The sequence below is a fragment of the Sorghum bicolor genome, chromosome 10, assembly GCF_000003195.3.
Source record: "Sorghum bicolor cultivar BTx623 chromosome 10, Sorghum_bicolor_NCBIv3, whole genome shotgun sequence".
NCBI lineage: Eukaryota > Viridiplantae > Streptophyta > Magnoliopsida > Poales > Poaceae > Sorghum > Sorghum bicolor.
The window spans coordinates 18,053,826-18,080,444 of NC_012879.2; the positions used below are offsets into that span (position 1 = coordinate 18,053,826).

Here is a 26,619-nt window from a genome sequence, read left to right on the forward strand (position 1 = left end):
GCCACGTTGAATTCTTCTTGATGCTGAGTCCATCAAATTTGTGTGCTTTTCATTCCTCCGTCTAGAGAAAGCACAATTTCCACCTAATGGTTGCAAATTTTTCTAAGCTTGTTTGGAGGATTGTCACTTGAATTGAGGGTCAAGGGGTTAGGAGGTCAGGCGACCCAAGGGTTTATCCTCCTTGGTCCTCCACCTTTTTTTGTATTGTGCCTATATACTCAAATAATCTATGTACATGTGAAACCAAGTTAATTGTGTATTATGCTTATTTTCTCTCATTGGTGACACTTAGTTAGACACTTCGAACCATGTAAAACTAGAGACACTTAGTTAGACACTTCGAACCATGTAAAACTATGACAAAATTAGCATAAACAGGGTCTAATGCTGTCGAGAATGTAGAAAGCGATATATGTATTGAATAAAGAACTAATGAAATAGTTTAAAAAAGGTAAATTACTGAATTATAGTGTCATATCTCTGATGCGTAAAAGTTATAACGTCATCAATCGAATTAACCTTATTTGTAATTTGTAATGGCATGATTGAAATCTTTTCTAAATTTCCACGTTATGAAATCTCTTCTCCAGCGCCGGGCCTCCCGTCCGCATCAGATATTTTCTGCGCACCAGTTCTGTCTTGTGTGGGCTATCCCCCCACCCATCGCTTTCCACGCCGCCGGCCGCCGGCCGCCGCGCTGCCAATCCGGACAGACATGGACTCGGAACCCGACTTCGAGCTCCGAGGCCTCGACATCGACGTCGAACTCGACCCGGAGGACCTTCAGCCGTCGGTGCCCCTCAAGAAGGTCCCCGGCGGCGACCTCTTCGAAGCGGCGCGGGCCGGGGATTGCGATCGCCTCGCCCTCCTCCTCGAGGCCGGCGCCAACGTCAATGCGCGCGACCGCTGGGACTCTGTCGCGCTCTATTACGCCTGCCTGGCGGGACACGCCGAGGCCGCGCGGATGCTGCTCGAGGCCGGCGCCGTCTGCGCCGAGCGCACCTTCGACGGCGACCGTTGCCACTATGCGGCCCTCAACCTGCGCCTACGTTGGCTGCTCAAGTCGTTCGAGGCCAGGCCGCCACCGCTCGCGCCGCTCCCCGCCGCGCTGCGGGCGACGTTCCTTGCCTGCCCCGCCAACCGCACCGCTTTCCTCGAGATGCTCCAGGGGAGCGCCGGCGCCGAATCTGCCGCCCTCGCCGCGGCCGCCGGTGAGAACTGCTTGCCCACGTTTCTTCGAGTTCTCGTTCTTGAGCTGTGTTGATGGTAAGTCGAAAGACTATATTAGGGCTTGTTTGGATGATCATATATCCACCTTAATCCATGTGTGCTGGAGTGAATTGGTGTGGAATTTAGTTTAAGTTCTACACCAACCCACCTCAACACACATGGATAGATGGATACATATGCATCCAAACAAGGCCTTAGTAATTGGGTCATTACTCCATTAATCATAGGAACTAGTAGGAAGGATGATTTATCATTTTAATAATGTTCCTATTGATAGCTATTTATCTCATGGATATTCCCAGTTCATTGGGAGTAGAAAGGATCTTCATTTTTTTGTAATTGATATGCTTGCTTTTACTGTAATACAGCACAGCATGTGCAATCGATTCATCTTGTTGTATGCAATTTTTAGTACTAAAAGATATTATGCTTGCATAAATTATTTTATCCAGCACAATGTTCATAAGTATGAATTCAAGTACGCAATTTTATTTTCTTGCATTTCTTCGATTGCTCATTTTGAGCTATTTTGATGCCAAGTAGAAAGATTGGAATTGAGGATGCAATTCAGAATTTGGGATATTGGGGTTCTTGAATACGATTGCTTGTTCAGGCACAATTATATCATGATCTTAAGAATAGTTACTTCAATATTGGAATTGTAACTGTTGATTACATGTGTATGCCAATGTCTGTCTAAAGGTTATTAAGAGTGGATAAGATTCCGAGTCATGTGTTCTTAACTACTAAAATGCATCATGTGTAATCAGTTAGTTATTCATCCAGAAATGTGTAGAAGTTTAAATGTTGACTTTCCTTTATTACATATAGAAGTTGCTTTTACATATATACCTGAATATGCAGGATTCGGGCCAAAGGATGATCCATCAAGTGCTTGCCTTTTCCCTCCAGATATCACATTTTACGTGGACAGAAAGCCTGTTGAAGCTCATCGGGTCATCCTTTGTGCTCGATCTCCTTTCTTTGAAAAGAAGTTCAAGACAGACTGGAAAGACAGGAAGGAAGTGAGATTTTCTAACCAAAAGTTGTATTATGGCGCCTTATACAGCCTCATCCATTTCTTCTATTCTGATAGACTCGAAGTAGCTGTTGATGACATGGAAAATTTGGCGCGTGCATGCAAAGTTTGCAAGTGTGAAGAGTTGCAAAAGATTTTGGATAAAGAAGTTGTGCATCAGAAGTATGCGGAGTACAAGTCAGCGAAAGAACTGGATCTGGACAATTCACAGAAACGATTCATCTTACAAGCACAGTCCTTGCCTAAGGAAGATCGCCTTCCATCAGCCTTGCAGCGTATTCTGCAGACTTGTCTAGCAAACTCAAGAGAAGGCGATTATAGTGAGGAATCAAATGAGATGATAAGGAACTCAGAGGATGATGATCTTGCAGATCTTTATATTAAAGTAGGCGATAAGGTTTTCCATTGTCATCAGGTGATTTTGGCCTCAAGGTCAGAGTACTTTAGAGCCAGGCTTTCTCGAACTGTTGATTTCCTTGATGGTAACTCTGGATTTCAAGCTGCTCAGAATGTTCCACTTCTTGAGGAGCATGACTTAAGTGCAGAAGCATTTGAAAAGATGCTTGAATACATGTAAGATCCCATTGTAATATTCTCTACCACTATTCTTTTGTTGTTGCTATTGCTGCTTTCTGGCTTACTTTTTTCTTGTAAAACTTTAGGTACACTGATAAGCTAGAGCATTTGGATCCTGATCAGGTAGGGCCGTAGGGGACAAAACTTTGAGTTTGTTACCTCTTGTTGTAATGAATGACAATACAGATTCACTTTTTTCATGAAACTAAATTCAAGTACAACTGTGGCAGGCTGAAGAACTATTTGACGTTGCATCAAGGTACCTGTTGTTTCCCCTTAAGCGGGTCGTAGCTGATATGCTGTTGCCATATCTGGAGCATGTGTCTCCTGCAGAACTGTGCCATTGGTTGATGCTGTCTGACATGTACGACTGCTCAGTATTCTTGATGCTTGCTGTGATTAGCTTATCTAGTTTGTTACTGAATTTCAGATTTTCCTCCTCAACGCAGATATGGTGTCATGAAAATAAGGGAGTATATCTTGGATATCATTGCTTGCAACTTTGAGATGTTTGCAGACACCCGGGAGTTCCGGGCCTTGCTCTTGACTCTTCCACCACCATCCGGAGATGACTCACTACGGACAACTCGTCCCAGTGCACCTGGGACTGGAGGCAACACTGACCAAGGCAACATTCTTGATGATTTGCGCGAGAAGTGGCTAGAAGCAGAGGGTGCTGAGCTTGACGAAAGGGATGAGAGTGCAGCTCTGTTCGACAGGCGACTGGAGATGCTTATGCTAGTTGCAGAGAAAGAAGCCGATGATGTAGACGCTTGAGTTTCAGGGAGAACTTGTGCGGATAGCACTGTTTTTGCAGGCTTTACATTACTGCAGAGTGGCTTAGGTTTGTGAGTTACAAGTTTATCTTTTGTTGTATGAACTTCAAACAGATCAGTTTTGACCGATCAAATATCCAGTGAGCAAGCATAGTATGAACGAATTAAACGATGTAAGCTTTTTTTGCAGATAATATGATTTTGATGTAGAGTCTAGATGATAGTAAAAAACTAAAATTAGTTTCATGGTCCCTGCAAAGTGCTCTTTCATTGCTTAATTGCTGGAGACCTGCTCATGGATCATATTACTAAGATGATTCGTAGACATTGCAACAGCTCCATTTTGTCAGTTATCAACTTATCATGCCTTAGAGGTCAACACACTACCAACTATTTAGAGATCCATACACCACCAACTATGGCTCTGTTTGGAGCTTAAAGTCTAAATTTTAGCTGGCTACTAATTTTAGACCATTTTAACACACCTGTGTGGTTTAATGAATGGTGATGCTAGCGAAACTAAATAAAAGTTAGCTTGTCCTGATTTACTTGTTGCACAGAAACAGTTCGTCCATATAGCTACGAACAAAACCACTTTCTTCTCTAAACTCTAGTTCCAATCCGTTTATCATTTTATTAGGCAAGCGCAACAGTTTGGGACTTGATAAGTGATAACCAAAGCATGTACGCCCTCGTGGAGCAGTAGCAGACTCGCCCTCGTGGAGCAGTAGCAGACTAATTAGTGAGGGAAAAAGTCTACATAACCCCAAACTATTAATGGTGGACTACTTCACCCTCCGAACTATAAAACCGGATATTCTACTCCCTGAACTTTCAAAACCGGTCAAATAACCCCCTAGAGTGGTTTTGGATGGTGGTTTTATTTTTTTTCTTTTTTATTTATTTCCGCTAAACCTTTGAAAAATCATAATAAATTATAGAAAAATCATAAAATGAACATTTCAATTTTGTTGGACTTTTGATGAGTAGATCTACACAATGAATATATAATATGTTATATTTTAGTATAAAGTTTTTGTTGTAGCTTTAAATCTATGTTTTTTTTATAATTAAATCGAATAATTGATATATGCAGTTCCTATGATCCAATTGTGGTGAAATTTTTATGGTGAGCTCATTATTGTATGCTTGAACTATGGTAAAAGTTTCGTACCTAGTGGATCACGTATAACTTAGTTATCAATTTATTTAGTTTTATTCTTGTTAAATCTATGCTTTATCTATAACTAAGTTATACGTGATCCAATGAGTATGAAATTTTTATCATAGTTCAAGCATATAATAATGAGCCCATCATAAAAATTTTACCACAATTGGACCACAGGAACTACATATATGAATTATTCAAATTAATTATAGAAAAACATAGATTTAAAGGTACAACAAAAATTTTGTACTAAAGTATACCATATTATATATTCACTGTGTAGATCAACTCATCAGGAGTCCAACAAAATTAAAATTTTCATTTTATGATTTTCTATGATTTATTATGATTTTTCAAAGTTTCAGCGAAAATAAATAAAAAAGAAAAACACAAAATCACCCTCCAAAACCACTCGAGGGGGTTATTTGACCGGTTTTGAAAGTTCAAGGGGTAGAATATCCGGTTTAATAGTTCGGGGGGTTAAGTAGTCCACCTTAGATAGTTTAGGGGGTTATGTAGACTTTTTCCAATTAGTGAGTGGTTGCTGCTCATCAGGTCAGGGTTGACGGCCAATCACGGCGGATGTGGAAGGCGTAGTTCATCTCCAGGTAGCACTTCCGGTCGTCGTCGACAAACTGTTGAAACAAAAAGGAAAAAAAAAAGGAACATCTCTTGTTCATTGACTTCTTGCAGACTATATATGCAGAAGCGTAAGTGAGCACTGCTGAACACTGCAGAGTGGTGTATGAATGTTCCAGCCTTCCTGATCCAGGAGGGCTACTCATTTGATTACCTTTGTTCTTGCAGAGTATGATCCGCGGGCAAAGATCCCAGACGGTGTTGTCTCCTCGGGCGTCAGGTAGGTGTAAGGCTCTGCCTGGGGGCTGAAGGTGCCCAGCATCTCCTTGGTCCTGTCCACTGTGAAACAGAAACACAGTAGTGCAATTCATCATCAAAACTAAGCCAAGATCGAACAATTACTCCTCCAGACGGTGTTGGTGTAGGTCTACTACCTCTGATGCCGGCCTTCCAGACGGTGTTGGTGTAGCGGAGGCCGGAGACGATGTTGTCGGCGACGGAGAAGGTGAACTTGAGCCTGTAGGCGCTGCCTTCCTTGAGCGTGAACCACGGCTCCTTGCTGCTGCTCTTGGGCTCCGCAGGCAGCGGCAGCGGCAGCACCATGTCCGGCCGCCCGGGCGACAGGATGGACAAGCTCGTGATCTTCACGTCCGGCTCCAGCGTCTCTGCGCAAAGTTTGTTGGTTCGTCAATATTGTTGTTGTGAGGTTTAACAACTTCTTTTTTTTTTTGACCGAAGTCAACAAGAAAATCTCAGCCTATTTTTTTTTATTTTTTATAATACATATCTGTTTAAATTCGCTCCACAAGAAGTCGAACTCAGGTCTGCTGCTAACCACTAGGCTAGAGACCCTTTCGCGTGAGATTTAACAACTTGAACCGAATACGAAAATAGACTCAAAAAGACCGAGTACTATGCACCAATTCTGTCCAACGCACAGACCAAACCAGATTGAAAGAATTCATTCACAGTCAACCAAGTTTTGACAGGATGTTGTGTTCCCGATTTCATCTTGGTACATGCATTGCTCTGTTATTACTTATTAGGTGTAAAGAAAAGAAAATACATGCATCGTTATGCTGTTGTGTGTGCTGTTTCTTGTGCCACAGTTTGGAGACACTGCATCATTGTCCTTCACGGCCTTTGAGGGCATTGTCATTAACCACCAATGGAGCACTATCAAACTATATATGAATAAAGTACAGCATTAGATACCCAGTAGGCAGCTGGAATGAATGGAAGATGCCCCAGCAAAGTGCGGCCTGGAGCAAACTGGAACGTTGCAAATGATTGGGTCAAAAGGCCGTGAAAGCACGCCATACGGTCTTTTCCGCGGTACCCCGACATGACGCACTTTTCACTTTTATTTGTCATACGAGAAACATCCTACTCGCCGGTTAGGGCAGCTAAAGCTAGTGGCCTCAATCAAAAGTTAGCTATCATGTAGATAAAAAATGGAGAATATTTTCTATTTTGACATTAGATTTTTTTTGTTTTGCTTTTCTATTTAACACCCAACTTAAATCTTTTCATATTTGAAAGCAGTAATGATGTTAAGTCCTGGACGAAAAGACTTTCTTCCACGCCTTTTCTCCCTCACAACTTCATTTTATCTTTTCCTCTAAAAGCATTGGCTTGTGCATTTTGTCACTCAGAGCATTCTCAGATGCTCTAGCATGTTGCAGAGCCACTGCTCGGGATGACATGGATGATTGGTGTGTAGGTACAGGCCGGAACTACAAGCCAAGGTGCCACATTGGGAAAGGCCTTAATGACAATTTCAGTGCAATCCTGATACTACTTTCTTTGAAATCACCGTGGTCCCATATGAGTATATGTGTGCAATTTTTATTTATATAATTCCTTTCGCCTCGTAGCTTCGTTACGCAACCCTAGTGAACAATTTACTTGTACTTGGACAATAATTCTGAACGGGACAACGTAACGTGTATGTATTCTCAACATAATGAGGGAGAACTAAGCGTACCACTGCAGGTTATATTACCTGGTGGAACTTGCTCACCCCCTTGATCTGCCACCCACAGGTAAATATTCTTTTTTCATTTATTCTAAGATTTGATGACCCTATTTTATTGAGGTAGTATTCTCCATCAATAGTTATTTTCTGTTTTGACTTCATCAAACTTAAAATCTACTAGCTCAATTGCTCGACGATATTTACATGGGTAAGATTTATTTCCTCCATCCCAAATTTGTGTGACGTTTTGTTTTTTTCTAAATACATTACTCTTATTAGACGTGTAGTAAAAGCTATTATCTAGAAAAGGCAAAATGGCTTATAATTTGGTATGTGTCTTTACTGTAATTTGGAAAAGAGTGGCAACCATCAAACAATCAGCATTTTAGGAACACGCTATCTTTTAATCCTATTTTCAAAGTAAATAGAGAAAGTGTTGCTTGATATCTGATCAGTTGCTGTCCACACATTTTTGTTTGCAGTTTTTTTTAAGGTGCAAATAGCACGGAAAGATCGCCAGTACACACACATGCATGGCGATCACTCACGGTGCAGATCAGATGCAGTATGGGTTGAAGAGTTTAGTACCTCCAACGGTGCTGAAATCCAGGCTGCCCAGGAGCTGCTCCTTCCATCTCCTCAGGCTCTCATCATCCTTTTGTATACGTCACGACGGCCAACAAGTAGTAAAACAGCCAGGTGAGCGACGGATTATTAGTAGCAAAATAAATAAATAAAAGCAGCAATTAGTTGAGGCGTAACTGACCTAGAACAGAGGAAGAAGAAATAAACAAGTACGTAAATCAAGCGGTAGAGCGAATTGCTTGCATCAGCAAGGAAATCGACTTGTTTCACTTTCACCTTGTCCTTGTCGAGCTGCTCCTTGATACTGAGTCGCGGGCCGAGGTCGATGTCCTTGGGCGGCGCCTCCTCCTCCTCATCATCGTCGTCGTCGTCGTCCTCCCCGTTGGTGTTGGTGGTGGCGCACAGCGACGACGCCTCGCTGAGCTTCCGGCCCACCGCCTCCACTCGCTGCTCCTGCTCCGCGGCGGAGCTGCACTCCTCCTCCGCGCGTCTTGGCTCCTTCTCTGTCCCCTGCAGCCTCTGCCGCTGCTCCTCCTCGTCCTTGGCGGCGGAGCAACAAGTGACGACAGCGCCGACGGCTGCCGACGACGTGGCTGCCGTGCACGGGCCGTGCGACGACATCTCCGGACTTGGCGGCGGAGTTCGCAGTAAAATACAGGAAGATCCAGAGACAGAAAGGGAGGGAGCGGTGGTCTGGTCGAGGGCACAACCTGCACAAGAATGGCAGCAGGAGGAGGCAGGAGGCCACGGGAGAATATGGTAGAAGCAGGTGGGGGAGGACGTGACGGCCGCGCACTGGCGCTGCAGTTTCTAGTTCAGGCATCATCACTAGGGGCTGTACAATTTTTGTTAGCGGCACTTGGCGCGCTCTGTCCATTCTTGACGCAAACGCAACGCACGAAAATCGCGCAATGTTGCACACGAAGTTATGCTTTTTTTTTCAGTCCTAACTCTTAATGCTTCGTATGATCATGATGCCTGCCTCTGCTGCTGGTATAGACTTGACTCCTACTCAAATAATCTGTGCATTAGTCCATAATGAACGAGCAAATATCATTCCGAGGAATGGGTTAATTATTCGCTTATCTTATAAGTCGTATTTTTTTTATTAGCTAATCGTATTTTTTTTCTCATAATAAATCAACGAATAATATATTCAGTTATAATTTTTCAGATGAGCGAACTGATGGACGTGTGTAAGTCACGCTTTCACTTTTCACGGTAGCATGAGCTCTGCAAATCACTTTTCACGGTAGCATGAGCTCTGCAAATCAATTTGAGTGAGAGCTCATTTGCAAGGCATGAAATTTGCAAAACGAAAATATATGATTTTGGTAGAAAACTTCATCAGGAAATTAAGCCACGTGAGCTCTATCGAAATGATTTGCACATGGAGTAGTACGGGACAGCGTGCCGGTGACGGTGAGGAGCGAGTTTAAAGGACGCGTGGTACCAGTTGAAGAAAGCGTTGTTTGTGCTGAAATTGAATGTCTTCACAGGCAGGGCGCCCGGCGCGATGACTTGGGCTGCACCTGCCGAGTGACTCGTCCACTGTTCATCACTTGCTCAACTGCTTCCGCCCGCACAGCGACGTCTCACGCTGTTCATGTCATTGCTACAGTTGCCGCGTAACTATCTCAAATCCAGCCCTCATCAGCTCATAAGGACCGATTCTGAACATCGCTGAAGACCTACAGTTCACATAATTAAATTTGTTTCGAAACGAATTCGATCTCGGTGCTGCGGGTACAAATTCCTCCCAGACTTGGGTGCCATAGGAGTTTGCAGGAAGAACGGGCCTCGAGTGCATTTTTTTCACTTTATTATGGAATTCGCAACTCCATTAATCAACCACATCAGCTAAATCGCTTGACACTAAGAAAACGGTACAATCTGGCACACCGGCCAACACTGAGGGCTGAGACTCATCACAGGGAGTAGGGACTAAGGTTGAAAACAGCACATAAATATCCCGAACCGAACCGCATCGTTTTCTAAATTTGACCCGATCGATTCCGTATTTTTCGGACAAATTCGGATTCGGTTCGAAATTCGGAGTACTAAATTCGAACTCGGTGCGAAATCGGTTTGGGGTTTGTTCGACCGGTTTCCATATTTCCATATTATATTCGGAATTTGATCGTTTTCAAATTCGGACAAATTCGGATTCGGTTCGAAATTCGGAGTACTAAATTCTAACTCATGTTATCTATTATATTCAGATGCTTTGACTAATGTTGTGGCTAAACTCAAAATTGAGGTATGTTCATTGACTGCTTGGTGCTTGCTATCCTTAACTGTACTAGTTGCTACATCTAATTTTAATTAACTTTGCAATAGGAAAATAACAAGGAGGAAGATGAGCACTATGAGGAGGACAGGGACAACGAGGAAGCAATAGACATTGACGGTGATCCAGACATCATGAACGATGCTAATGAACTTTAGACATGTATTTCGTAATATTTGTTTGTTCTAGAATTATATATTTGTGTGTCGGTGTGATGACACTTGAGAGTTTATGCGGTCATGCACTTGTTTGGCTATTGACTGTTATCGGATGGTATAGTATGGTTCTGGACTTCTGGTAGTATGGTACTGTACTGGTGGCGAGTGGACACGTGGGTGGTGTTCGTACACTTCGTTAAGATTACGTAGTGTGGATCGGTATTCCGTATTAATTCCGCATACCGACCGTGTTCGATATAATTTCGCTCGAATTGGTTCGTGTTCGAGATTCCGTATGTTCGAGTTCGTGTTCGTGTTCGGCTTTACCGTTTTCGTTTCCGTTTTCGTATTTAAATGTAAAAATAGAAAACAATTGAGCAGTTTTTCGACCGAGTTCGACCGTTTTCATCCTTAGTAGGGACTATGTAAAGTTTTCAGCTAACAGCTCTTTCACTTCAACAATAAACCCAATCACCACTTGCCAGCGTGTTTTCATAGTTTTCGTTCGCAACCATTAGGGTTTTACCATGCTTTCTTTTCAAAATGGCCAAATTTTACTAATGATGTAGTTTTTCCAGCCAACTATGTGATCAGCCAGCTCTTCCGCTCAAAAAGTAATTGCCAAGGTGGTCCAGTTTTAGAATTGGTGGATTTATCCTCTCAATCGTTGTGTGGTCCCATCATGCCTTGTTTGGTTCTATTTAAATACTCCCTCTGTATCAAAAAAGTCGACGTTCTGGACCAGATCGATTTGGTGATACGCGGGTGCTCGCCCGGACGAGAATACCCCCAGCGCTCGCGTCCATTCGAGTCGCCAATGAAATTACTCCCGCGCTGGTGCCTGCACGCGCGTCCCTTCCTCTCCGCAGCACGCGCGCGCCTACAATGAAAACGTGAGTGCCAACGGAAAAAGCCTGTGCCTGTGGGAGCTCAAACTGTGGGCTGCAGGCCTCAGGCGCGGTGTCTTTGCCAATCCAACTATGAAAGGTTGTTGTCCAAGTAGCACCCGTACCGCTATTTAATTGGGGCAAAGATGGAAAGATAACCTCTAATTAATCACTCTCTGATTACCACAATCATGTCCTAAACGTCAAGAATTTCAGATATGGAGGAAGTGATAACTATATGCTAATAATGATCTCATTTGAGTCCAAATAGGTATAGATAATAGACTAGCTAATTATTGATAGCTCGACCTCTAAATGACAACTGTATATCTAGTTCTACCAAATCAGATAACTAATAGGTGTACCAACAATCTAATCTTATTATTTAGCTTTGTAGATAATAGGTAACTAGCCAACAGTTAACTAATATTAGCTATTAGCTAGCTGACTACTATCAGCTAATGGATCCAAAGAAGGCCTATGACCGGTAAAATACATCTACCTAACAAAGTATTTGTATGTCCCTTAGTTAAAAGAATAGTTGTACCATTAATCATTTGGTTTAACTATGTAATAGCCAGTTAAAACTATGTAGTCCAACCACGGTTCTAACAAGCAAACCCATTAGCCTTGAAATTGGATAAATCTAGCCCCTCTGCCTACAAATAGGGAAACTAATCATTGTTCACCAACTAGAGAAGTTAAGGATCGTCCATTCTGTCAGCACACAAGAATAGGTCAGGCAGATTGTGTCAATTGTTGTCATCGCTTTCTATATCCTCCACCCTCTAATAATTTCTCTGAATCATGTTCAACATTTTAGAGAGCTAGCCCGCTCTCTATCTTTGACGAGCGAGAAAGAATGGAATATTAGATTACTTTAAGATCAACCTAATTGAAGAAAATTGTTAGAGGAGATTTTTCACCAAAATCTCTATCATATCAATATGGAAGGATATAAAGGACACTACGGCAGAAAAGACATAAAGAAAATGTATAATCCGTGACAGTAAAACAACACCATAGATATTGTGCTAGAGATGTGTCTATCCATCTGGCATCTCTCTTTTGTCTGTCTAGAGCCACATAGGAATGACCGTCTTTGTTGAATTAACATCATAGAGTTGTTTATCCGTTAGCCATCTCTAATATTTTAGAGACACTCCTCTTTGAAGCCCATCTATTCTAGAAAACACATCCGAGATGAGTACTTTGAAGCCCGTCTAGTATAAGAAATACAACAAAGATGAGTACACTTTTAGAGACACGTGTAGTTTGATACACACATCTCTTATTTGTTGTATACTTGAGAGACTATTATTTTTGGTTGGTGATGGGCAAAGTTTTCCCATGTCTCTCTTTGCTAACTATGTTAGTGGCACATTGTATTATACCTTGGCGCTGGTGATATCAAAGACATGTTAAGTTAATATGAGTCTCTAACTAGCCGCATGTCATGCGGCTTGGTACTACTCCCTATCGAGAGGTGTGTGTGCAAAGCCATCCTTCTCTCAAAGTTCAGATGTTTAATATGTGCATGCAAATCCTACATATGGGGGCAACCAAGTTGAGAAGTGCCTTGGTCTCATTCATGCGTGATGAATGACTGACACAGAGTTGAGAGCTTTTAGGCTTTCCTAGTTGAGTTACATTTTATATATAATTGATTATTATGCTAATAGCTAACCAGAGGTGTTGGGTTGTGTTGTATTGAGTGTGTCGTGCAACATATATCTTGCCTTGTGAATATAAGTTTTGGATGCATCAAAATGGCCGATGACAATAGAAAAGGTCAAGTGCAAAGTCCATGCGTGATGGATCGGGTGTGGTGTAAGGTGAACGAGAAGGCTTAGACACCAGAGGCTGAAGAACGGATCGTGTGTGGCTCACATTAGGCACATAAAGAGCAAGAGTAAATTATCTTTGTGCTACTACTATCATATTTTGTCAAGTTTGTGATCTTGTCTAACAGGTTTTTATTTTTAGAACTAAAAATTGCAGATTATATCTAAAAAACTATAACAAACTAAAACTATAATTTTAATATAAAATATATACAATAACTGCCGTCTGAAACTTCAAGCATCTAAAATTTAGCAAATCCATAATAATTATATAAAAATTAAATAGGGCCATTTTGTTAATTAAAGAAAATAGAAAACAACTTAGATAATGGTGAATTGTCAATGTCAGTTTTTAAAGATAAAAATTCACCGGTGATCCCTCAGCTTGGCTCAAAGTATCATCTAAGTCCCTAAACTTTTAGAGTGATATATATGTGTCTCTAAACTTAGCAAATGGTGTTATTCAGGTCCCTAAACTTTCAAGGTGATCACCGCAGGTCTTTAAACTTGGTAGAAAGTGTCATCCAAGTCCCTAAACTTGGCCAACTGTGTTATCCCGGTCCAAATCTGATCTAACCCACTCTATAAGCTGGTATGACACGTTGATTCTATGTTAGACGTGGATCCAACATGTGTCAATTAATCAATCATTACTTATATAATATTTATTATGAAATTCTAGAATTATATAAAATAATTTACAACAACAAATGGTATGAACTAAAATAGAAAAAAATAATAAAATGAATTTATTATTTATGTATCCTTAATAGTATTAAAATAATACTAAAATTAGAAAATGATAATATTTATAGTATTATTGTATAATATTATACTACTATTAATAATACTGTTATTAAAATTTCTAATACTAGTATTATAGTATTAAAAGTTTTAATGAAGGTATTATAGTATATTTGTATATTTATTGTAATTTTTTTGGCCGATATAAATTATTTGTTGTTGTAAATTTTTTAATACTTTAATTTATTTTTTGTTAATCTAAATTATTTTACATAATTATAACTTTATGATAAATATTATATAAATAATGATTGATTAATTGACATATGGTGGATATACGTCTAACTTACCGTCAGTATGTCACACCAACTTATAGAGTGAGTTGGACTATATTTGGATCGGGATGATACTGTCGGCCAAATTTATGGACCTATAGTGATTACTTTAAAAGTTTAGAAACCTGGATGGCATCTTTTGTTAAGTTTAAGGATCTGTGGTGATCATCTTAAAATTTTGGGGACCTAAATAACATTCTCTCCCAAGTTTAGAGACCATATGTATCATTTTGAAAGTTTAGAAATCTAGATAACATATTCACTGGCGAACTACATATTGAGCCAAGTTAAAGGAGCGCTGGTGAATTTTTCTCCTTTTTAAATGATTCAGAACTCATCTTGATGGGCCCAACCGCCCAAGCATGCGGGCCCCGGAAGGCCGGAATGTAACACGGCAGCAGCCCCCAGAGTCCTCCCACAGACGTGGCTCCTGGGATCATGTACCACGCAGGCACCGGTGCCAGGGTCCATCCACGCGTGCCGCCGTGACGTGCACTGCGCCCACTGCCGTTTCCAAGGCCCCTGGCTACGCGCCAAAATCGTCCGTCACACGGCGGCAGCAAAAACAGAGGACATGGGGCGAGAGACAGCGACAGAGAATCCATGGCGGCGGCGTTGTGGGAGACGCTGCTGGCGGCATCGGCGGCGGATGGGACCGGTGGGAGCAGCACCACGGTGGTGTCCATCTGCGTGTTCACGGCGGTGCTGTGCCTGTGCCTCGTCGCCGGCCACCTCCTCGAGGAGAACAAGTGGGTCAACGAGTCCATCACCGCCCTCATCATCGTACGAATCCAAGCCCCCCCACCGAATTCAGTCATCAGTATTATTTCACTGTCAACAACTATTTCTACGATTTTCTTTTTGGCAGGGGTGCATCGTAGGAGCCATCATATTTCTGCTCACCGAAGGGAAGCACTCGCACATCCTGAGGTTCGACGAGCAGCTCTTCTTTATCTACGTGCTTCCACCGATAATCTTCAATGCCGGGTACGCATGCTTGGTCCACTTGCAAGGTAGTATTTGTAATGGCATGGCTGAGAGTTTCAATCAGGGCCTTGTTTAGTCCCAAAAAATTTTGCAAAACAGGTACTGTATCACTTTCGTTTGTTTGTGACAAATATTATCCAATCATGAACTAACTAGGCTCAAAAGATTCATCTCATCAATTCCGACCAAACTATACAATTAGTTTTTATTTTCGTCTATATTTAATACTCCATGCATGCGTCTAAAGATTCGATGTGACGGGGAATCTGAAAAATTTTGCAAAATCTTTTGGGAACTAAACAAGGCCCTAGTTGCAAAATATTTTACAAAATGTGAATAGTAACTATTTTGTTTGTATTTGACAAATATTGTCCAATTATGGACTAACTAGGCTTAAAAGATTCGTCTCGTCAATTTCGACCAAACTGTATAATTAGTTTTTATTTTCATCTATATTTAATATTTCATATATACGTCTAAAGATTCGATGTGACGGGGAATCTGAAAAATTTTGCAAAATTTTTTGGGAACTAAGGCCTTGTTTAGTTTCAAAATTTTTTGCAAAACAGGTACTGTAGCACTTTCGTTTGTTTGTGACAAATATTGTCCAATCATGGACTAACTAGACTCAAAAGATTCGTCTCATCAATTCCGACCAAACTATGCAATTAGTTTTTATTTTCGTCTATATTTAATACTCCATGCATGCGTCTAAAGATTCGATGTGACGGGGAATCTGAAAAATTTTGCAAAATTTTTAGGGAACTAAACAAGGCCTAAACAAGGCCCTAGTCGACCGTTCTGGATCTGGATTCTGGACATGGTGGTTGCTGTTTGCTTACAGGTTTCAGGTCAAGAAGAAGCAGTTCTTCCACAACTTCATGACCATCATGTCCTTCGGCGTGTTCGGCGTTTTCATTTCAGGTGCAATAGTTTCGGCAGGTACGTTTTGCTGATTCGTAAGCTCTTTGTTCAATGTTCATATTTGATGGCATATATCAGTGGAAGGTCATTTTTGTTGGTATACAATATAACAATACTGTAACTACTTCCTCCCTCCATTCCAAATAATAAGTTATTTAAAGAATCTTTTTAGAGTTAAAGGATCTAAAGTTTGACCAAAGCTATAGAGGAAATTATAAAGATTTATGACATCAAATATATATACTTAGTTGGTATATAAATGTTATTATCTTATTATATAAACTTGGTTAAATTTGAGATGCTTTGACTCTCTGAGATTCTTGGAATGACTTGTAATTTGGGATGGAGGGATGGAGAGAGTATATCTAGGACCCCAGCAAATTAATTGTGTATAAAAACTCGTTCTCGACGTACATACAACTTTCTCAGCTTTGGTGACTGATTGTGACGTACACTTCTGGCTAATATCAGGCTGCTATTGGCTCTTCCCGAAAGTCGGATTTGGAAAACTTGATGCGGTAGATTATTTAGGTGTGTCTTCCTTTATTTGTGTTTCTTATAAACTGTTCTCTGTTTTGTCATGAAATTAGTACTGATCTCAAGGGTAACTGCAGCACTGGGAGCAATATTTTCTTCGACAGATACCGTGTGCACATTGCAGGTCTGCGCATCCTTAATTCTTAGCACACCTTCTTTAACGCTTGTTCCACTTTCATCTGCTTAATCACGCAGCTGAACACACAGGTCATAAACCAAGACGAGACACCAAGGCTGTACAGCTTGGTGTTTGGAGAAGGAGTTGTCAACGATGCAACAGCAGTTGTTCTTTTCAATGCTATCAAGAATCTCGATATCAGTCAGCTCAAAGGTGGGGTTGTGCTAAAACTGATAGCTGACTTCCTCTATCTCTTCGCAACCAGCACGATCATCGGAATCTCAGTAAGAACTGTTTTCCCCTCCATATCTCAAGTAGGAGTGTTCGCTATATACAGTAGTAGTGCCATTTCATTGTACACACTTAACATTTTACCACAATTTGTCAGATCGGTCTAGCGACTGCATATGTTCTCAAAGCTCTGTATTTTGGTAGGTGAGTAATAGTTGCTACAAATAGATTTGGTTTGTGTTCATCTTCTACTCTTTTATCTTTGAAATATCTTCCCCTTACTTTTCAGGCATTCGACTGATCGAGAGGTTGCCTTGATGGCTCTCATGGCTTATTTATCATATATGCTGGCAGAGGTAAGATTACCAAATTAAGCTACTAGTACTTCAATATGTTCTTCCACAATTCATCTGAAGATGCTGCATGCATCCCATTCGGCAGTTGCTAGAGCTGAGTGGAATTTTGACCGTGTTCTTTTGCGGGATTGTCATGTCCCACTATGCATGGCACAACGTGACAGAGAGCTCAAGAATCACAACAAAGTGAGCTCAAGAATCATTGTTTAAATATTTCTTAACAATCGAATGTCATATTTGGTATCTTTATATCATTTATATATAAAAAAGATATCTTTAGATCCATTTTTCAGAAATGTTTATGCTGTTGTGAAACAATCCTTGTGTCTAATGGTTGTGACTGCAGGCATATATTTGCAACATTGTCTTTCATTGCTGAGACGTTCATCTTTCTTTATGTTGGTATGGATGCTCTTGACGTTGATAAGTGGAAGACATCAAAGGAAAGGTGAGCAACTGAGCACAAAGTCTCCTGTCTCTATCTTCTGCAGTCCCAAAGTAGCTTCTATTTATTACAGAGTATTTCCTACAGTACTAGTTAACTAAAATCATGTCTCAAAGCCTTTTTTTTATTTACCTTTTCCAGCTTTAAGACATCCATCGGCATCTTTGGCATCGTCGTATTACTCATATTACTGGGACGAGTGGCATTTGTTTTTCCTGTGTCCATTTTGTCAAATATCCTGAGTGGAAGTTCTGAGAGGACCCCAATCACATTCAAGCACCAGGTTGCTTCTAAACCAGCAAATTCTCCTTCCTAATTTTTGTTTTGACTGAAAAGCAATTTATAATAATTTCTGTAAGAATGTCAATGAGATGACACCCTAGAAATTCTTTACTCATGTCAATATGTCAAGGTGGTTATTTGGTGGGCTGGGCTCATGAGAGGCGCCGTTTCGATTGCACTAGCATACAATCAGGTAACTAATGCTTTTTGCTAGCTACTCTGTATTGTCTTCTGGTTGATCAAATAGTTTCTGGAAGAAATTGTATCTGATTTTAAGCTAATTGTTGACTTCTCGACCTTGTATTATTACAGTTCACATTTTCAGGTGTAACATCGGATCCAGTTCATGCCACCATCATCACCAGCACAATCATTGTTGTATTTTTCACCACTCTGGTTGGTATCTTAATTAAAGAACCCAGCAATTTCTCAAAGCCATTATCTGACTTGAGAAAGCTGAAACTTGCCCATGATTTCAGGTGTTTGGCTTCCTGACCAGGCCTCTCATTAGTGCCATGCTCCCGCATCAGTCGAGGGCGCTGTCCAGAGGCCATAGCACCGGCAGCAACTCCCCAAAGGATGACGACTTGGCCCTGCCGTTTCTCTCGTCTGACGAAGGCGCGTCTGGCAGCGGTATTGTCTTGGAGCAGGCCAAAAGGAGCTTATCTATGATGCTGGAGAGGCCTGTCCACACGGTTCACGTCTACTGGAGGAAGTTCGATGATAGGTTCATGAGGCCAATCTTTGGTGGACCGCAGTCATACTGACTGCATTTGCAGATTTCAGAAGCCAGGTGCCCTGTAGCATAGAACAGCCACTCTGTTTGGCAGGTTGGCTTTGTGGTGATAAGAGTTAGTTCCTCTGAATTCTGTTCGCATATAGTTCTCTGAGGCCACTGTAAAGTTGATAACGGTGAACACTTGCAGGCAACTTGAGTTCCCTCTTTATTTATTTTCTGACAGTACTTATTACATCACTGCAAGCTTACAAACAGATTTTAAGAAATCAATCAGAAAGAACAAATGGAAGCATTCTGAATGATGCTTATTGTGAATTTAGAGCTGTACAAATATCTGAATCTGTAAAAAGAACGACATTTTAGGAATCAAATGCCCTTTTCGTCATCATCCATCTAATAATAGAGTTTTACTGAAATCCCTCCCTGTTTAGCGTTTAGGCGCCACCTGAGCCGTACTTCTTGCCGAAGAAGATGAGCTGCAGCTGGTCGTAGCCGGCAAGCGCGCCAGCGCCGGCGATGGCGCGTAGGACGTTGGCGCCGGCGCCTTTGAAGAGCGACCTGGGTCCCTCGTTCCTGACGATCTGGGCGAAGGCGTCCATGGAGCTCTTGTACTTGACGGCCTCCCCCGAGGTCATCATCATCCTTCTCCGGACAGTGTCGAGCGGGTACGAGGCGAGGTTGGCGCCATTGGTGATCATCCAGCCGAGCGCCAAGCTCGCGAAGAAGTTGTCCTGCAGCTTCCCCGTGAGCAGCACCGGCTTGAAGGAGTCGTACATGCCGAAGTAGAGGCCCCGGTAGACGACGATCCCGACCACCGAGACGTTGAACCCTCGGTACAGCCCGGCGACGCCATCGGACCGGAGCGTCTTCCGGTAGACGTCGACGAGCCCCGTGAACTGCCTCTCGCCGCCCTTGCCCATGGCCGCCGCCGCCTTGTAGTCGTTGGTGAGACGCGTCCTGGCGTAGTCGAGGGAGTAGACGAAGAGCAGCGACGTGGCCCCGGCGGCGCTCCCCGAGACGATGTTCCCGGCGAACCACCGCCAGTACCCGTCCCTGTCCCGGTTGAAGTTGAAGAGGGACTTGAAGTAGTCCTTGAACGCGAAGTTGAGCGCCTGCGTGGGGAAGTAGCGGATGACGTTGGTGGTGTTGCCGCGCCACAGCGACAGGACGCCCTCGTCCCGGACGGTGCGGCCGAAGCAGTCGCCGATGCCCCTGTACGGCTCCGACAGCCTGCCGGTGCGGATCAGCTCGTCCTGGTTCTGCAGCAGCATCTTCACGCGCTCGATCGGCGCCGCCACCGTCTTGGACACCGACGACGACACCCCGCCCAGCAGGAAGTCGGCGGCGAAGCTCTTCTTGTTCTTCTCGGCGGGCGCCGAGGCCACAACCGCTGCACCACCGACCGGCATCGGCATCGACGTCGACGACGGGCGCCAGAGGCTCTGGGGCGCGTAGCTTCCTCTCATCATCGCCGCCAAATGGCTGCTTTGGGACGCGAAGCCGCCATTGCTCCGCCGCTCCGCCATCGCCGCTTCTCCAACTCGCAATGCAATGGATCACGCAGTACAGCCTGCAGCCTCTGCTTACTAGTAACTCGTGACTGATCGCTCTTTTTGCAACCTCTGGCCACTATTAAGCTTGACAAAGCAGATGGTTTACTGATACGGATCAGAAGGTGAACGGAAGAGCCTTATATATGTAATTGCGGATCGTTTAGTTTTCTGCTTCTCCGCCAACGTCGCAAGCAGTGAGATCACGACGACATGTCGCCGGGGTCTCTGCGTAGTCAGCATAATGGCCGCTGGACAGGACAGGGTCGATCCCGGCGCGGTGCGGGCTGGGGACGGACACTGGAGAATACGTGCTTCTTCTCTCTCGTTGCTACCGTGACATTTCCAGTTGACAGTTCCTATCTACCAGTCGTCTGAATTTTCTAGGCTGTTACGATTACGACGTAGCAATTCATCGGGCCAAAATCCGCTTTCCAGTTTCCACGCATGGTGGAGCGCGGAAATTCCATCGGTCAAAGTCGAAACAAATTTTATACTTAACTAATGGCTTGTTTGATCCATTAGCACTAAAAATTAGTAGTACTATATATTGAATCCAAACAAAGCTGTTAATTATTAGTTAGAGTGTGATAGCTATTTGTTCTATTAGCAGATTTAGAGTGGCTAACAGGTGTAGTTCATATGCAATTTTGACTCAATATCCAGCCACCTATTAGCAGATGGATCTAAATAATTCTCTGCTAAAATTTAGTTAGCTAAATTAGCATCTATTAGAGTAACTTCAGCAGGGCCTCTACTAGAGCCCTCAATTTGAGGCGGGCACCCAAATCTTCCATGTAGGCCTCATTCCTGTTGGCTCAACAGCCCAGTCTTATCCTTCGTGGTGTGACTATTACCTCGCCACACCATACAGACACAACCTCGTTCATCTTCCTCCAGCGCCGATCTCCACTACCGTGCTTCCTTTCTCCACCCCCGACCTCCACCGTTGGGCAGATTCGTCGGTACGCAACTCCGGCGTGGCCTCTTCCCTGCCACGCGGGCGCTGCCCTGATATGCCGAGAGCTCTCATCTCATTTGCGTCCTAGCCTTTGTGTGGAGGATGTGAGGAAGAAAGGTTTGACCCAGTTATGTGTGGGTCTCAGATGTCATTGTCTGCCAATTTAGATTTTGAGGCCTTCATTTAGGGGGTGTCGTTGGAGTGGAAGCAAAAATTTTGGGCACCCAAAAGTAAAGGGGCACCCAAATAAAAAGTAGGAGCCCTGTTTTTGGGCCTACTACTGCAGTTGCTCTTAAAGCATCTTGAAGAGACTAGCAAAAAAAACCCAAATTTATTGATCTAGCTATTTTCTAAAATAGATTTGACAAAAAATACTATAGTACTCCAACAGTCTCTGTAAAACTAAAAGGCTAGATAGTTAGTGAGGTAGGCTATTTAAAAATAGAGAGCGGATGAGGTTGAAATAAAAGCAACTAACATTCTATTGAAGATGTTTCTTCTTTAATAATAACAACTAAATTTACCTAATGTCTTATAGATACTTTATAGTATAGATTAGTAGGGATGTAAACGGTATGTATATTTTTTGACCATATTCGAGACGGAATATGTTTATAGTGGTTCAAATCTTTCAGTATCCAAGTCCAGATATTCAACATCTTATAGCATATCCATATCTGAATACTCAAATCGCATATTTATAATGTCGATGCCCAATCGTATCCTATGACACTATTCATACTCGAATCCGAATTCGACTAGAAATATAAAAATAAATATAATATCCTGTATTCGATCCGCTTTCATCCATAGTTATTAGCTAGCTATTTTTAAGTGCTAATGGTTTCAAATAGGCCCTAAGTTTACAGAAAATAGTCTCAATATATTCTAGGTATACTGTAAATATTCATTATTATAAATTTTAATAATATTAATTAATATGATAAATATTATTATTTTAGAAATGGTTAAACTAAAGATGATTTGGCTTAGTATTATAATTAGAATTAGATTTTTTTATATAACTGTGAACGACTTGTTCACATGTTCATGATTTTAATTTCACGGGAATAGAAGCTTCATCCCCCCATCGCATAGGCCGCACCTGATCCTCGTGCAGTAAGTTAAACACGACTCGTGGCTCGTGAGCAGTCCACAAGATGATGGTAAAAGTCACGTCGGCTACTTATCTGCATACTCGTCCACTAAAGGTTTCTTGTCACGATTTGTATACATTGATAACTTTAATTTAATTTATAAAAAATATGTATAATATTTGTATCTCAAAATAAATTTATTAAAAACTAAATTTAAATATCTATCTAATGATACTAATTATATACTATAAATATTAATAATATATATATATATATTAAAAAATTGGAGAAAACAGATATTTAGGGACGTGAACGGAGGAAGCACGTCGCTTTGAGTTTGGAAAAGAGAAGGAGACGGCAGATTTCTTTTCATCGTCGGTAAATGAAGTGGAAGAGTTGTCGAAAAAAAATGGAAGAGATATTTATACCGTAATGTTGGGATGAACCAATTATCAAGATATGAACAATTGAACATGGGGAGAATACCAATTAGATATAATTGAGACACCGAATTTTCTCTCGAGATTCACGTGCTTGCCGGAATGCTACGTCTCCGTTGTGTCGACTAACACTTGGTGGTTCGGCGGTTAAGAGGTATAGCACGAACCTTGTCCTAACTAGGACACCGCAAGAACCTACCCACAAGTGAGGTAGGTCAATGACATGAGCAATCCACTAGAGTTACCTTTCGGCTCTCTATCGGGAAAGGTACAAAACCCCTCACGATCACCGGAAGATGGCCACGAATAATCACCAACTCGTGTCAATGCTCCTCCGCTGCTCCAAGCCGTCTAGGTGGCTGCAACCACCAAGAGTAACAAGAAAACCGCAGCCAAATCGATCCTCAAGTGCCACTAGATGTAATCACTCAAGCAAATGCACGTGGAATCACTCCCAATCTCACAAAGATGGTTAATTTATAAAGAAGATGAGTGAGAGGTGTTTGCTTAGGCTCACAAGGATGTCAAGTAGTCAAGAATGCCAAGAGAGTGAGCTCCAAACCGGCCAACAAGTATTTATAAGTCCCTCAAACAAATAGAGTCGTTGGTTCTTTCACTGGGCAAAAATCGGGACCACCGCACGCGCAAACAGGAGCTACCGGACGCTAACATGTCCCCTACTTGAATCACGCGTGTTGATCTCGAACGGTCATATTCAAACTACCGGACGCGGTCAAGTAGGCACCGGACGTGTCCGGTACACAGCGGACACGTACGCAGAGAGGTTGTCAAACGTGCGGGGTCACCGGACGCAACCACCGGACTCTCTCCTAAGCGTCCGGTGCTCTCAGTCAGAAACACTCGCAACTTTATTGCTGACTCAACCTTCATCGGACGCACGAACAGTGTCTGGTCCGCGTCCAGTGCTGAGCGTCCGATGCTTCCTGTTAACTTCACCAGAGACTGACAGCACACCGGACGCATAGGCTCAGCGTCCGGTGCCTGCGGCCAGAGTGTCCGGTGAGTGTTTTTCAGTGAGAAACAATCTGGCGACTTCTCCAAACATTCCACCAGCGCAATAGAAAATATGTATTTCATTTTCTCAAAAGCGTCGAATCCCGTGTGTACCAACATATGCAAATGTGTTAGCATTTTCATAATCATTTTTTTCAAAAGAGTTAAGTTAGCTCACTAGGTTCTAAATGTATGCACATGAACAATGACACCTAGTGGCACTCGATAATCGCTTAGGCAAAGAATTCTCCTCTTTATAATATGACTATCTATCGATCACACCCACTATGGTGTCTTGATCACCAAAACTAAAACCCTAAGCCTTTGCCTTGATCTCTCTAGGGTTTTATTTTTCTCTTTCTTCTTTTCTAAGTTGAGCACTTGATCATCTTGTAGTCATCACCATGATCATCACTTGCTCCATCACTTGGCATGTACCAACCTCACTAAGTCTACACACTTAATATAGAGGTTAGTACAAGGGTTTCATCAATTATCCAAAACCAAACTAGAGCTTTCAACAGCTATGCTTGTGTGCTGTGCAACCATTGCCCAGAGGAGACATGTTTCCACCTATTCTTTGAATGTATCTTCAGCCAAGCCTGCTGGAATCTACTAAGCATTAACTGGGACACATCCGTCCAACCTCTTGGTATGCTGATCAAAGCTAGAACAGATTTTGGAAGTCACATCTTTAGAGAAATTTTCATCTCGGCTTGCTGGTCAATCTGGAAAGTCAGAAATAGAATTATCTTTGACAATAAGGCACTCTCCTTAGTTGAATGGAAATTGGTCCAAAAAGAGGATCTTAGACTGGTTTGCATTAGGGCTAAGAGGAAAATTGCAGAACCCTTAAAATTTTGGTGTGAGAATAGACTTTAGTATCTTCCAGAGTTTTTTATTTTGGCCGTGAGGGCCTTGTACCCCCTATTCTAACGGAGCATTTAATTAAGTCAGTGTTCATGATAAATACATCCTTTATATCTTCAATGAACAAAGATGATGGTATGACACAACTAGTACATGCGCTTATTGGCCAGAACCCTGTCTTTCATGAGCATATATAGCAGTCATATTAATCGACCTGGTTTGGTACCATTTCATCCGCGATGCTTTGGAGAATGGAAGCATTTCTACCGATTTTGTCGGCACAAAAGGCTAACTCACAGACATTGTAAGTTTGTAACGAAGTCATTAGTGCAAATTTGTTTCCATGAACTCTGGGCAAGAATTGGAAATGGTCAACATCAATCTCAAACATAAGGATTAGGGGGAGGATGTTAGAAGTAAGCTTGAGCCACATAGAACATCTAAGTGCATCTTCAGCCTCCCTATTCTTCACCTCTTCTCGTCCTCCAGTTGTTGTACTATTAACAGGATAGGTGTTAAACATGTGCACTTCATAAGCATGGCATCATTCGTTGATACATGTGCATATTTCTGAAACTTTTGAAAGCATTTTGTGCACGAATATGGTACTTTAAGTCTCATGTGTGTTTACGAAGACCTTGTTGATGAAGTTATTGAGTTGAGGGAAATATGTGGTGGAAACCACACACTAGGTGGAAATATGGAAACCAATTCAAAAAAATACTTTGATCGTTTGGAGAGGTTTTTAAAATTTGGTATATAGTGGATATAAGTATGTATTCATGTATAAAATTTGGGATGCAAATTCAAACTAGAAAACCTTAGACAAAAAATGACAAATTTTAGATGCATGTGCACTTAAGATTTTTTTTCCTTTCTAGTGCACATGCACCTAGTTTGTCATTTCTGTATGTATTTTAGAAAAAATAAGTTTGGTTCTCAACTTTAAGTATGAGTACATATACTATGGATATGTCAAATTTTAGAATTTTTTTTTGAAAAACCAAAATATGCCTTTTGAATTGGTTTCTATGTTTCCATCTAGTATGTGGTTTGCACCACATAATTAAACCCTATCTAAATTACTAAATCAACACTGGGAATATGTTTAACTAAATTTAATAAAGAGTTAAAAGACATATAATACCTTTAAGGGGGAGAGATTTAAACTGCAGAAATTTCATATGTACGAAGCATTAAGCGTTAGCTGTGTTTGGGGCTGTGAAACTAATTAAATTATATACACACTTGACAAAGTGATAACCAAATTAGTACAACTCTGTTACATATTTCAATTGTTATAATTATTGCCTTAGTATAAACTTGTTTGAATATTTTTATAACCTCCCAAAGCTAATAAAGAGTCGACTGCACTGGGCCAAAGATATAAGTCCCTGAAACCAACATGGCAACACCGTTTCATGACTAATTTGCTCACAAATTTGTGAGATAATACCCAAGTGTTTAAGCAAAGTTAGTAGTCTGTATCGAAAAGTTTATTTGCAAAAGGATCTCAATGAACTTTGATCAATTTTGAAACTTGAAATCCAATTTTTAAAATCGCAAACACAAACTGAGAAACAGCATAGTTGTGCCATGTTCTCAACCTAGTATGTTTCAAATTTGTGTAACAACTCAGTCCGATGTATACACATGATTAGTAGTAATACCACCAAGTTTGCATAAAAAATTACGTTGATATTTAAGCACGTTTGAGCCTTATAATTGAATTTCCAATGTCCCTAAACCAAGCTGAAACCATGTCTGAAGCAGCACTTCGAATGACAGTCCTGAATTCTGAACCTTCCAAAAACAGCAAGTTTGTTAAACTTTGAGCTCTCTGATCTGTTGATCTGTGCATCTAATCACCTAGGTGCTT

The 26,619-nt window shown here is 41.7% G+C and overlaps 4 protein-coding genes across 6 annotated transcripts; 2 read left to right on the forward strand and 2 right to left on the reverse strand.

Annotated features, from left to right (window-relative positions):
• On the forward strand, positions 590 to 3,867 carry LOC110431359 (BTB/POZ domain-containing protein At2g04740). 2 transcript variants are annotated; one of them, XM_021450413.1, is made up of 6 exons: positions 592 to 1,211; positions 2,095 to 2,255; positions 2,327 to 2,842; positions 2,932 to 2,968; positions 3,076 to 3,209; positions 3,295 to 3,867. In XM_021450413.1, exons 1-6 carry the CDS (start codon positions 894 to 896, stop codon positions 3,620 to 3,622), a joined length of 1,494 nt encoding a protein of 497 aa, XP_021306088.1. In that variant the 5' UTR covers positions 592 to 893; the 3' UTR covers positions 3,623 to 3,867. The 2 variants fall into 2 exon arrangements, with proteins under 2 accessions (XP_021306087.1, XP_021306088.1); XM_021450412.1 differs by having other exon boundaries at positions 590 to 1,211; positions 2,095 to 2,842.
• LOC8072859 (rho GDP-dissociation inhibitor 1) lies at positions 5,130 to 8,738 on the reverse strand. The gene is made up of 5 exons (XM_002438274.2): positions 8,208 to 8,738; positions 7,935 to 8,001; positions 5,803 to 6,033; positions 5,583 to 5,707; positions 5,130 to 5,424 (listed from the first exon to the last, which is right to left on the reverse strand). The coding sequence occupies exons 1-5, from the start codon at positions 8,550 to 8,552 to the stop codon at positions 5,341 to 5,343; spliced, it is 852 nt and encodes a 283-aa protein (XP_002438319.2). The 5' UTR covers positions 8,553 to 8,738; the 3' UTR covers positions 5,130 to 5,340.
• Positions 14,737 to 19,045, forward strand: LOC8078249 (sodium/hydrogen exchanger 4). 2 transcript variants are annotated; one of them, XM_021448958.1, is made up of 14 exons: positions 14,737 to 14,972; positions 15,058 to 15,176; positions 16,021 to 16,118; positions 16,572 to 16,631; positions 16,715 to 16,761; positions 16,845 to 17,039; positions 17,144 to 17,190; positions 17,276 to 17,342; positions 17,428 to 17,528; positions 17,689 to 17,790; positions 17,929 to 18,070; positions 18,200 to 18,262; positions 18,382 to 18,465; positions 18,549 to 19,045. In XM_021448958.1, exons 1-14 carry the CDS (start codon positions 14,793 to 14,795, stop codon positions 18,834 to 18,836), a joined length of 1,593 nt encoding a protein of 530 aa, XP_021304633.1. In that variant the 5' UTR covers positions 14,737 to 14,792; the 3' UTR covers positions 18,837 to 19,045. The 2 variants fall into 2 exon arrangements, with proteins under 2 accessions (XP_021304633.1, XP_021304634.1); XM_021448959.1 differs by lacking the exon at positions 14,737 to 14,972 and having other exon boundaries at positions 15,132 to 15,202.
• Positions 18,868 to 20,574, reverse strand: LOC8072860 (ADP,ATP carrier protein 1, mitochondrial). Its single transcript, XM_002438275.2, has one exon. The coding sequence runs from the start codon at positions 20,332 to 20,334 to the stop codon at positions 19,243 to 19,245; it is 1,092 nt and encodes a 363-aa protein (XP_002438320.1). The 5' UTR covers positions 20,335 to 20,574; the 3' UTR covers positions 18,868 to 19,242.